The 12,965-nt window shown below is 43.5% G+C and overlaps 1 protein-coding gene across 1 annotated transcript in view; it reads left to right on the plus strand.

Moving 5' to 3' along the window:
* Positions 1-5,931, plus strand: part of TCERG1L (transcription elongation regulator 1 like) — a 333,395-nt gene extending 327,464 nt beyond the window's left edge. Inside the window, exon 14 of the mRNA XM_084841939.1 lies at positions 4,826-5,931. Within this exon, the coding sequence (XP_084698065.1) occupies positions 4,826-4,982 (157 nt within the window). The 3' untranslated portion in view covers positions 4,983-5,931. The remainder of the gene's footprint in view (positions 1-4,825) is intronic.
* Positions 5,932-12,965: the final 7,034 nt, after the last annotated feature.

A 12,965-nucleotide genomic window follows, 5' to 3' on the forward strand; every position in this document is an offset into this window, starting at 1 on the left:
TCCAGATGCTCACCCAGCCCCTGCCCCTGCTTGCCAGTCCCCGGACCATAGTCGAGCTCCTCCCACGCTCGGCGAGCATCCCGCAGTCACCCCAGTGGACTTGTCAAGCTCCGTGGTTGCCATTTTTAAAAAAGATAAAATGGTGATCACAAAAGTGCGCATGCCTTTGTATTGCGCAAAAATGCACATTTTGCAAAATGCACATATTCTCATGTGTGAAATGCGCATTTTGTGAAGGTGCATATTTGTGTGCTTGCAAAAATGTGTATTTTTGAAAAATTTGCATTTTTGCGCATACACAAATATGTGCATTCGCAAAGATGAGCATTTTCGCGTGTGCGCAAATATGCACATTTTTGTGATCGCCATTTTATTTCTCAAAAAATGGTGACCGCGAAGCTCGACGAGGCCACCAGGGTGAGCACAGGCCATTTGCTGAGAGAGGGCAAGGGGTGAGCAGGGGCAGGGGCTTGATGAGCGGGGCTCAGAGATGTGGGCAGGGATGGTTCTGCCAAATTCCCGGACTGAATCGAGCGCCTGCGCCATCCCTAATAAAACTGGTCTGTGGCCAAAACCCAAATTATATTCACACAAGAATTTATCATTAGCATGGTACCTGTGCTGTAAAGATGAGACCTTGAACTGTCTCTTGCTTACTTCTCCTAAGCTGTTTTCCATGAATGCTACTGAGAATCCCATAGTAAAAAAATGTGATTCTCATTTGTGAGTTTGCAATTTCTAAATCATCAAGATAGGTTCTTCTTTTTAACATTTTATTCTTCAACCAACGTTAACAAAGAAAACACAAAGAAATAACAGTTGGCTTATAACATTAGCTCCACAGGTACACAGCTCTTGATTCAATATACAAGCTATGGCATGTTACAAAGGTGTTACAGCGGTTGAATGTTTTTTATTCATTTATTTTTCTAGGCTTCCTCAGTGTCCACTTGGCTCATCTGAACTTGTTGCAAGCAAAGATGATGGTGATGAATAATGTATCAATCCACTGTATGATGAGCCGTGTATTGAGAGTGTGTCTCTACACATGTCTGCTCAATTTATTTATGCAATAAACTGGAACCAATCCTCCCCAAATGTGTTTTTGTTTCAAAGAATCGTCTTAAACTCTGAGCTAGCACTGCTTAACCTGTTTATGGGAGTTGAGTGCTGTGCCGAAAATTTATCCCACATTTTTTTCGACCATTCTCATTCAATTTGATTAGGGATGTACGAAACACCTACCTGGCTCCGTGCCAGGGCATCCGTGGGGGGGGGGAGGCGCTCCATCCCTCCCCCCGGAATCCTCCCCGGCCGGCTCCGCATGGGTTTTTTGCATGGCTGCCTTTACCATGATAGGCTATGTAAATACTTACGTAGCCTATCACGGCAAACAGCAGGGGCACAAATGGCATAGTGGCCGCCATTTGCATCCCTGCTTTTTGCCATGATAGAATACATAAATGCTTACATAGCCTATCATGGCTGCCTGCAAGGATGCAAATGGCGGTTGCAGCAGCCTGGCCACGGCCAGCTGGAAGACCAGCCAGTGCCGGCACAGCCACCGCTGCTGCCTCATCTGCCCCAGGTAAGCTCCGTCCTGGGGGGATTCCGCGGGGTGGCAGGGAGCGGGAGACTGTTCCACCACGGATTCCACGGGGGCGGATTCCAAAGAATCTGGCCTCACTGGATTCCGTGCTGGAATTCTCTGACATCCCTAAATTTGATAGAAAAGAAATGGCTTTTGAAAAGAAATTCAAAGGAGGAGCAATTCCAGAGAAATTCTTACGGGTTGGGTTTGGGGTTCTTGTGCTTACCTTACATATGTGGTGACTGAGGAGTGTGCAATGCTCAAGTGTCCTGACTTTCATTGTACAGTCATCTCTCTGGCAGCCGGCAGCCTCCTCATCTTCCCACACTTCAGTTAAATCCATCATGAGGAAGACATCATGAGGCAATTCCTCCCATGGGGCTTTTTCAGTGCAGAAAGTGCGGGTGGCCTGGGAGGCTGCAGAGCAATGGAAAGATGTGTAATAGAGAGAGAAAAAGAACACAGCATCCTCAGCCACCTTGCAGTGATTAGATAAGCTCAAAAAATCCATCAAAACAAATTCAAAATTCTACCTCAAGGAAGTAGAAGCCTCACTCACCACAGTTGATGCTGTTGCCACCTACAGAAGCAGTGCAATAAACTAAAAACCCTTAGGAAAAAAGAAAGTTGCTGTGCTACAACCCCTGCCAATAGTGAGCCCTATTGGTGAGAAATAGTTGGAGAATTTCTCCTCCCCTATTAGAAATTTGGCAAAATTGTCACCCCAATTTCACTGTCCACAAATAGGCTGGAGAATTTTGAGAGGCCATTTGCCCACTGCTCTGTGGGAGATCCAAGTGCACTAATGCTTAAGGACTTGATTAGTCATTTATTGGTAGCAGCAAGGCTTGCAATCATCCTAACCTGGAAGGGACTGGATAATCCAACAATTAACCATTGGTATCAGCAGGTTTGGGAAATTGCAATAGCAGAAAAATTGACTGGGAAGGTCAGACCCTTTGGAGGACAAAGAAACAAAAATAGATTCTTTATTGTAATGGAGTGCCATGTAAGAGAAATTAAAAACATACACATAAACATTCTCTTTTATTAGCTTTTTTCTTTTTCTTTTTTTGAACTTTTAAAGTATACATACCTAAATTTATGTATATCATATATATATATATATATATATATATATATATATATATATACACACACACACACACCAATTAATACATATGAAATGCATATATATGAAGATACAACTTACTAGCAATTATATAAAGGCTTCACCAAAAATGGAATGGACAGCTTACTAACATTTCCAATAATTATACAGGCCTTCTGATGTAAACAATATCTTTTCAGCATCTGTTGATGGCATAATTATAAATACTTCTTTGCCAACCTAGTGGAAAACATTCCAGGATAACGTGATAGTTAGACAAATATGGCAGAAGTGTATTTGTACTTATTTTGTATGAACAAAACTCTTTGGGAGCTGTTGCAATATTCATGATCATGGCATACACAATGATTGAGTCACTTACCTTGTGTCGAAGCACTGATACTGGGTTAGCCAGGGCCACAACTTGATTAACATAACACAGATCTATGCAAATTTTAACGGCTTTGTGGGAACTGTCTGTGACCTGGAGACACCACCCGCTTAATTAAGGATGTGTCTCACATGCCTTAAGCCAGAAGCAGTGTACGTGTGTGCTTCAGGCTCATTGAAAACCAGTCTTTGAGCTACTACCATGGTAGCAGCATGTGGTGAAGGGATATGGAGTACGCAAGGAGGAGGGATAAAGAGAGATATGGATAATATTCTCCTCTCTTTGTCCCCTTTATTCCACTATATTCACCACTGTTTCCAATTTGCTCCTCAATATTATGGTTAGAGAGAGAAATATTCTCAGATGTATTGTCAGGAAATGGAGGCTGTACAAACTATGAGCCACTCCAAATTTCCTTTGAATCTCAAATTAAATGAGATTTCACAACATTCCTAGAAATCACTGCCACATAACTGTATCAAGCAGTGCTAGCTCCAGATTTTTGAGGGCCCTTAGGCAAGACACCCTCAATAGGCCCCCTCCTTCAGTGACTCCACATTCTTACCACCATTGTCACCAGTCTGTTATTGCTCCTCATTCTCTTTTTCATAATTGGAGTCATTTGCTTGACGAGCAGAGAGCCAGTGAGGAAATAGGCAGTGGTACCTACTGCTCCACCTTCTTACCACCACCGTTATCTGGGCCAGAGTGAAAGGCAGGTGAACAAGCAAGTTGCAATGGTAAAAGGGAGTGCAACTCCAGGAAGCTGTTGTCAGTGGGCCCTTGCTGGGGTGTGGGCCCTCACCAACCATGCCTACCCTTGATACCGGCCCTGGTATCAAGCATAATGTTGTTTCAGGTTTTTGTGACACATGCAGAATCCAACATTTAGATTTCAAATATAGGCTAATACTTAAGTTTCCATATGCCCAAATTACACCAATTTCTATTTAGTCAGGCAAATATTCCATAGATATATGTTAAGATTATTTCTTGAATGAGCTTTTTCTATGGGCCCATGGCAAAGATTTCTGCCCACACCATCTCTCATAATTGGGCGTTAAAAGGCATGTCGCTATATCAAGTGTTGTGGTAGGCAGTTAATCCAACTTGAGCTGCAATCCTATACACATTTAGCTGGGAGTAAGTCTGATTGAAATCAATAGAATTTACTTCTGAGTAGACATGCATAGGATTGTACTGGTTGAAGTATCAGGGTCACATCCTGTTAATTGGTAAGCTTAAGCTAAAGAAGAATTTAGGGTGCAATCCTATGCATGTTTAGAGAGAACAAAAATTCCTACTACTCCCAGCAATTCCCAGCTAGCCATGGCTGGCTGGTGAATGCTGGGATTTTTGGACCTTTTTCTGTCTAAGCATGCATAGGATTGTAGTCTTTCAGTCTTAATTTTAGAGAATCCCATTTAATTAGTCTGGATGATCCATTGTGGACTAATTATTCATCAAAGTTTCCAGAATCGACAAGTAAGTCTATATTCTGTGGAATTGAAATAATGACTTAGGATAAGAAGCCAGACAGATCAATGAGTATTCAAAATTTCATCTTTAGTCTTTCCATTTCCATCATGGCTGGTGACAATGATAAGATACAGTAATAATCAGTACAAAAAAGGTTGCATGTATATGAGAATATGAAAATGCATTGACCAGCGTTTGTGACAACATAGCTTATGTTTGATTATTCCCACCCCACCCCACCTCCCTCCCCCAGGACGACATTTAAGGAGTTTGCGGAGAAATATGGCACAGATCAACGATTTCGACTCGTTCAGAAGAAGAAAGACCAAGAGCATTTTTTCAACCAGTTCATACTTATCCTTAAAAAGAGAGACAAAGAGAACAGAATAAGGCTGCGGAAAATGAGATAAAAAGGAAATATGCAATAAGAACGCAAGTCAAATACTGTGGCATCTACAGTGGAGGGAATGAATGGCATGCGTTTTGTGTCATCTTTTGAGTTTTAAATCCCAGCAATTTAAAGAAATAAGATCACCTGAAGAGCCACCTATACAGAGGAAGGTTCTCTGAAAATACATACATCCAAGGTGGCACTGCAGGAATCTGTAGGATATTTCATTCTCAGAGACTTAATGTTTCATATTGAAGCTCTCTTTTGTACAACATTCAAGTTTGATGCATTTCTAATTACCATGATATGTCAGTCCCTTAATTGTTTTAATTATGCAAATTACTTGTAATATACACAAATTTGAAATCCAGTGTGATTTGTAATTAAGCAGAAGCAGATGCCATCCATAACAATCTCAAGACTTTTTTTTAACCATTTAAGAAAAATATCTAAGGCCGTACTCCTATGCACACTTACTTGGAAGTAAGTCCCATTGAACTCATTGAAACTTACTTCCAAGTTAACATGTTTAGGATTGTGGTGCAGTGATGTTTTGGCACCTTTGTACATTAAACATAAATGGTTCAAAGGTCCAGTGGTATTGAGGATATCATTACTCAATGTTCATAGGTCTAAGTCTAGTTTTCTGAGTAGTAGTAGTAGTAATAGGGTATTAATTGTTAACCATAGTGAAGAGTGTGAAAATCTTGGCACCTTTCCCGTAGAACAATGTATAAATCTTAAAAAAAAAAAAAAAAGGCTTTGTAAGTAAATTATCCTGGATGGTGCTCCAAGCACACTGAAAAGAGCAGCACTTCTCTATTAAAAGCTACTATAAAGAAGTTATTTTGTAAACCCATCCTACTAATATTTGAGTTATTTTTATTGTATGCGAAGAGTTTGCATGAGATTAGTCTCATCTTTGTATAAACAAATATTTTAACTTTTTTTTAATTAATAAATATTTTAAGACTACTGGTTAATTTAATTTCCGAAAACATTTGAACTAGGAGTGCACGAAAGCCACTTACCTGTTCTCGCAGCTTGTTCGCGGTGGGGGGGAGTCGCTTCGCTGCTCTCCCCCCGAAATTCAGGCCGGGGGGGAGGCTTCCTCCCTCGCCCGGCCGAAATTCAGGCTGGGGAGGAGGCGCCTCGCCTTGCCCGGCCGCGAAATAAAAAGTTTAAAAAAAAAACAACGCCCCCGTGATAGGCTACGTGACGATTAACGTAGCCTATCACAGCTAGATCTGCAAAGTCAGCCGTGATAGGCTACGTTAATCGTCACATAGCCTATCATGGGTGACTTAAAAAAAAAAAAAGCGCATATGCAAATGGCGGCCCCCATAGGGAGCCGCCATTCGCATTCCTTATTTGGTCGCTGTAGTCTACGTAAATCTTTACGTAGACTACAGCGAAAATAAGGGCAACGCAAATAGCATTGCCCTTATTTTCACCGTAGTCTACGTAATCTTTACGTAGACTACAGTGACCAAATAAGGAACATGAATGGCGGCTCCCTATGGGGGCCGCCATTAGCTGTACGCTTTTTTTTTTTTTTAAGTCACCCGTGATAGGCTACGTGACGATTTACATAGCCTATCACGGCTGACTTTGCAAATCTAGCCGTGATAGGCTACGTTAATCATCACGTAGCCTATCACGGGGGCGTTTTTTTTTTTTTTACTTTTATTGGAATGGCGGCGGCGGCAGCCGGTCGAAAGACCGGCTGCCGCCTCTGCCCCTGTCGAAGACCTGCCGAACCGCCGCCGGGACCCGCCGCCGGGAGGGACATTTGGGAAAGGTAAGTCCCGTCCCGGGGGGTGTGTGCGGGGGGCGGGGGGCGGAGAATTTCTCCCCAAAACCTCTTCGGGGAGCCGAACACGTTGGCGCTCGGCCCCCTGAAGTTTCGGGGAGAAATTCTCCACCATCCGTAATTTGAACTCATCTCTGAAAACTAGGGATGTACGAAAGTCACTTACCTGGTCTCGCAGCTTGCTTCGCGGTGGGGGGGAGGCGCTTCGCTTCTCCCCCCGAAGTTCAGGCCAGGGGGGGACGCTTCCCGCCTCGCCCGACTGAAATTCAGGCCGGCGGGGAGGTTTCCCACCTCGCCCGGCCAAAATTCAGGCCGGGAGAAGCGCCCTGTCTCTCCGGCCGCAAACTTCAAAAGAAAAAAAAAAAAAGCCCCGTGATAGGCTACGTAACGATTTACGTAGCCTATCACGGCTGACTTTGCAAATCTAGCCGTGATAGGCTATGTTAATCATTATGTAGCCTATCACAGGGGCAGGTGTTTTTTTTTTACTTTTCTTGTAATGGCGGCGGCAGCAGCCGGTCGAAAGACTGGCTGCCACCCCCGCCCCTGATGAAGACCTGCCGAACCGCCACCGGGACCCGCCGCAGGGAGCAACATTCGTAAAAGGAAGTCCCATCCTGGGGGGGGGCGGGGGGGCTGGAGAATTTCTCCCCAAACCTTTGGAGGACCGAATGCATTGGCACTCGGCCCCCCGAAGTTTCGGGGAGAAATTCTCCCCCATCCCTACTGAAAACACAACTGTTTGACCATATTGGATTTAAGAGCTGGTAACTGGGGATGCAAGGTGAGAGCTCTTCACCCTTCCCTAACCTGGGACAGTATCCAATCCAGTGCTGGCAATTTGCTAGTGCTAAACACATTGCACTAGTGAGCTCCACTGACTTGTCCCATTCCAGAAGTTGTAGTTTCGGCTAGTTTCTGGTTGCGCTAGGGGCAGTGGAGGCTGGTGGCACCAATGTCATTGGGCAATTAATCTGCTCTGGGTTTTGGTTGGAACTCTCAAGGAGCTATCCAAGGTGCTGAACCCTATCCCCAAAATGAGCTCAGCACCTTGGATAGCTCCTTTAGAGTTCTGACTGAAACCCAGAGCAGATTCACAGCCCCACTGACCTCGGAGTCACCAGCCTGCCCTGGCTAGGGGTTATTCCCACTAGCTCAGCAGTAGCATTGGATACTCCCCCTGGTGCCCTCCAGAAGTTTTGGATGATAACTCCCATAATCTCTGACCATTGGCTATGGTGACTGGGACTGATGCAAACTGTAGTCCAAAATATCTGGAGGGCAGTAGATGGTGAAGGCTGCATCTACAACAGTGGCAGTGGTCTGAGTATTTCAGTGAAAATCACCATTTTCCTGGCTCCCTTTCAGGCAATCAATCAAGGAGGCTTTTGTAAACGGGAAGGATATTCTTTCTAGGTGGGGCTAGGGGGAAAAAAGTGTTGGATAGTAATATGTGTGGTATGTGCCAGACTTGCATACATCACCAAGCTGTGGGCCAGATCCTCATAAATAGCAAATGAGGTGATACATTTGTTTCTCAAATATACCACTTCAGGCTGGAGGTGGGGCTGCTAGGACTGCATATAGAAAACTAGCATGTCAGGGATGAAGTCTAAACGAGAACATCTAGTTTTCTATGTGCAGGGATTTTTAAGTTTTATGTTGTTGTATGACAAAATTCAATCATATGAGCCTCAATCTACCTGCAGGCTGAAATGATACACTCCAGAAACAGATTTATCATTTCTAGTTTTGTGAGAAACAAGCCTAAAGTTATGTAGAATAATCACATAAATTGGTTTTGGGTGCAGATTTCAGCATTCTGAGTATCTCACTTTTTTCTTTATTTTCTTAAAAAAAAAACACCAAGTTTCTAGCCCTTATTAATGCTAAGACAGGCTTGAAGGAATCAGCAGAGAAACCTTTGGTGATCTGCTTCCCTGCCACCACATGGCTAGCAAAAATAGAATGACTAGACACAATAAGCACATTTATGGAAATATGCTTAATTTGAATAATGTTTAACAACTACATAGGGATGTACGATTGTTTCGGTCCGCAAAACATGCAAGCAAGCCCTGTTTACAACCCTGAATGTGAGGGCAAACAGGAGAATGCATTCTCTGAAAGTGATTGCAAATTCTAGAACATCTGCTTGTGTTAGAAAAACACATACATTTTGATGAGAAAAACGTTCTCAATTGCACTTTTCACACAAAAGCCATTTCATGCCTTAAAAAGGTAAAGGTGTCCCCAACCAGTCGTGTCCGACTCTAGGGTGTGGTGCTCATCTCCATTTCTAAGCCGAAGAGCCAGCGCTGTCTGAAGATGCTTCCGTGGTCATGTGGCCAGCATGACTGAACACCGAGGTGCATGGAATGCTGTTACCTTTCCCGCCAAGGTGGTACCTATTTATCTACTTGCAATTTCTTGCTTTCGAACTGCTAGGTTGGCAGGAGCTGGGACTGAAGACAGGAGCTCACTCGGTCACGCAGCACTCGGGTCTCGAACTGCTGTCCTGCCGACCTTCCGGACTGCAGTTCAGCGTCTTAACCACTAAGCCACCATGGCCACACTATTTCATGCCTTAGTCTATGGGAAAAAATTGCACAACATTGGATTTTTGCCCAACTTTCATGTTCGATTGCATTCATTTTATGTAATATTCCCATTTGTGAAAAATGAACAGAAATGGCCTTTTGTGAGTGCAAATTGAGCAGAGATGAAGAGCAAGCCGATGTTCCTAGAATCTGGGTGAACACGCGCATCACTTATTCGCACATCCCTATGGCGGGATTTGGACCACTGTTTTGTTTTACGACCCTATGAGACAATAGGTCGGATCCAGATTTAGGCATAGGTTACTGTGCTGGCAGAAGCAGACTCACCGCCCCCTCCTCCCTTCAGCAACCCCTACAGCTTCCTGAAAATGCTACACAGAGGGTTGGAGGAAGCTGCTGAATGGGGTAAGCTGTCAGGCGGGGGGGGGGGAATCCCTCAAAATTGTGGGGGGGGGGGACTTTCCATGAGCAGAACCCTTCCATTCACAGAAGGCAGATCCTGGATCCAATCCAGTGTTCCACAGAGGATTAGACATTAGGGTTCCTGGCACCATGGTATATATACTGTACGATTTATTGCAAGCCAGAGATGGTAGTCATTGAATACAAAGGTATTAACTGTGGAACATACCTAGTAGCGATAGACATTCAGGAAGGCCGCTATGCAGACACCAAGGCTGGTGTCAGCAATGGGCTCTGCTTGGGCAGTGGGGCCCTAGCAGCAGTCTCAGGCAGGACGCTAAGTGCTGATGCCAGCCTGAGTACACACTCCAGGCATGGATTTGGGTGTGGCCATCCACTGCCCTTACCTGATCTGGCCTTGATCACTCCACTCCATTACTGTCTCCACATGGCAGGTCAATTGCACACAACAGTGCAGCACTCACAGATCAGGTATCACATGTAGCCTGTTCCTCATGCCATCACGAACAGCCGGAGAATGTGGTCTGCACTGCAGTAGCACTGACCTGCCATCACACAGTTAAGTGAGGTCCAATGAAACCTATTTCCCAGAAGATCTCTTCCCTGGCCTCAAGTTTGCAAGCAATACAATGCACTGCAAAGATGACACCACTTCGAGTTCTACTGCTCTAAATGCTCAATAATGTACTTTGGAAAAGTAATATACTAATGAGCTCCATATCATATTGGGAAGAAGGCAATCTCTGCCTGTGAGTGGGAGCAGAAGCCTTCTGTTGCCATGTCTTTAGATCTCACTTTACCAGCTGAAGCAAAACAGCTTTTGTAGTTTTTTCTTCCTCTCCTCCTTTGAAGGAATAAGCTTTCCTCTGTCACAAAAAACAGCCATTTTCTTTGCTCAAAACAAGGACTGCAAAAGAAGTGAGAATATGTTTAACTTTAAAGAACATTAACAGGGAAGACTGCACAGATCTGAGCAGGATCTGACTGTAAAGGCAAGGGGCTTTGTGTTTCAGGTGGTGTTTTGTTTGGATTAAAATTTATTTCCCATAAACTGTTACTTCTCTCCCCAGAGAAGGTGGTATTGATTTAATAATGGTGGGTGAACATTATAAGCAGCTGGCGGTTGAAAATCAAAAACTGCACAGTTCTTATGCATTTTTATGTAGGTGTGAAAGGTTGTGCGTGTGTGTATTTAAACTACAGAACTCTTTTTCCAAATAAGAAAACCTTAAATCATGTTACTGCCAGTCAATTTTTCTTGAACTACAGATTTCACTAGCTATGCTAATTGCTGCCAGGCACAAATTCTTACAGAAGCTCTAACTTTTTGGTGGCATTGCAGCGTGACTGTGACTGTGAGGAGGTCCTGTTGATATCATTACTAAAAGAGAAAGGGAAATAACATTTCTTCCACTGCGTGAAGAAATAGGCTGATTAAAGTAAATATCTGGAGCAGAAAACTCTGAGGGGCAGATCCTCCAGAGGTCTCCATATTTATAGCACAATCCTATCCATGTCTACTCAGAAGTAGGCCCCACTATATCCAACAGAGCTTACTCCTAGCTAGGGATGGTGCAGGAGCCCTCTTCAGTCCGGGAATCTGGCAGAACCACCCCTGCTTGCATCCCCGAGACTCTGCCCCAGCTCGCCCCTCACCCTCTCTCAGCAAATGGCCTGCACTCACCCCAGCGGCCTCGTTGAGCTTCACATTTGCCGTTTTTTGAGAAATAAAATGGTGACCGCAAAAATGTGCATATATACGCACATGTGAAAATGCACATTTTGCAAATGCACATATTTGCGTATGCATGAAAATGCGCATTTTTGCACACACACAAATATGCACCTTCACAAAAATGCACATTTCACACATGAGAATATGTGCTTTCGCAAAAGGTGCATTTTCGCACAATACAAAGCCATGCACATTTTTGCGATCGCCATTTAAAAAAAGAAACTGGTGACCACGGAGCTCAATGAGGCCGCTGGGGTGAGTAGGGGCAGGGGCTGGGTGGGCATCCAGAGAACCTGGACGGGGGTGAGTTCACACATCCCTACTCCTAGCTAAGTTGCATAAGATTTCAACCTAGCTAGCATGCATAGAAATGGATAAGCAATCCCATCTTAACTTTCTGGCCACTATTGTTTACTCAAGCCTTCGTTATTTCATCATAGTGGTTCATTTATGATCAGAACTTGCCCCATTCACAGCCTCAAACATGAATGCACATTTTGCAAGCTAAGCATGCACGTTCCCAAGCTCCAAAGGCTGGTTTGAAAATGCACAATGTAGAAAAATGTGCACTTTGAAAACAATGCATTTTGGGAGGAAATATGCATTTTCACACTTTAGACAATGAGGGGAAAGTGTGCATACTTTTTTTAAAAAAATGTGCACTTTTCCCCTTGGATCAACAACAAAAACTGACAATCACAAATGGAAATGCAGTGCTTAGAACTTAGTACTTAGAAAAATGTGCATATTTGAAAAATGTGCACAAAAATGTGCAGGTTTGGGGAAAATGCATGTTTGTCCTATAAATGACTTTGTAATTTGTTTTCCATGGCTGTAGTTCTCTTCCTTCAACTTGAAATTCAAACCCTTTTAAATAGGTTGACATTTACTTTTTGTGTTAGGATATAATGATCAGTCTTGCTTCCATGAGTCATCTTCTGGGCATCCACATTGCCCTGGGTGAAACTCTGAGGAATAAGAATTTAACAAATCTCTGCATGATCTTTGTAGGTGCTTATATTGTACATACAACAACATAATGCAGCATTTATATTTTTTGAAAATTTGACTTGTCTTGACAGATGCAACCTGGAAAAAAGGGGCAGTTAACTTGCATATTTCCAGTGCCGATAGGACACAATCTAGACAAAGCTAAGCACTTTTGATTTTCTTATTGCTTTATTATTATTTCTATCATTGTTTTCTAGTGCTTTGTAACTCTCCATTTTCTACGCTGCTTTAGGAGGGTTTTCCCTAAAAGGCAGCTTATAAATCTCAAAAAAAAAAAGAGTAAAAGAAACAGGAAGCTGCATTAAAACACACACACACGTGCGCACACACACACACACACACACACACGCCCTAGCTAGCCTTAACATAGTTACTAATGTTAAAACTTTGACTTGGATTCCTGCATTGAGCAGGGGGTTGGACGCGATGAAAACACGTCCCGCACGTACTAAGGCATAG

This window comes from Heloderma suspectum, chromosome 3 (assembly GCF_057233095.1).
Source record: "Heloderma suspectum isolate Gila_16-S chromosome 3, 16-S_ref, whole genome shotgun sequence".
Lineage (NCBI taxonomy): Eukaryota > Metazoa > Chordata > Lepidosauria > Squamata > Helodermatidae > Heloderma > Heloderma suspectum.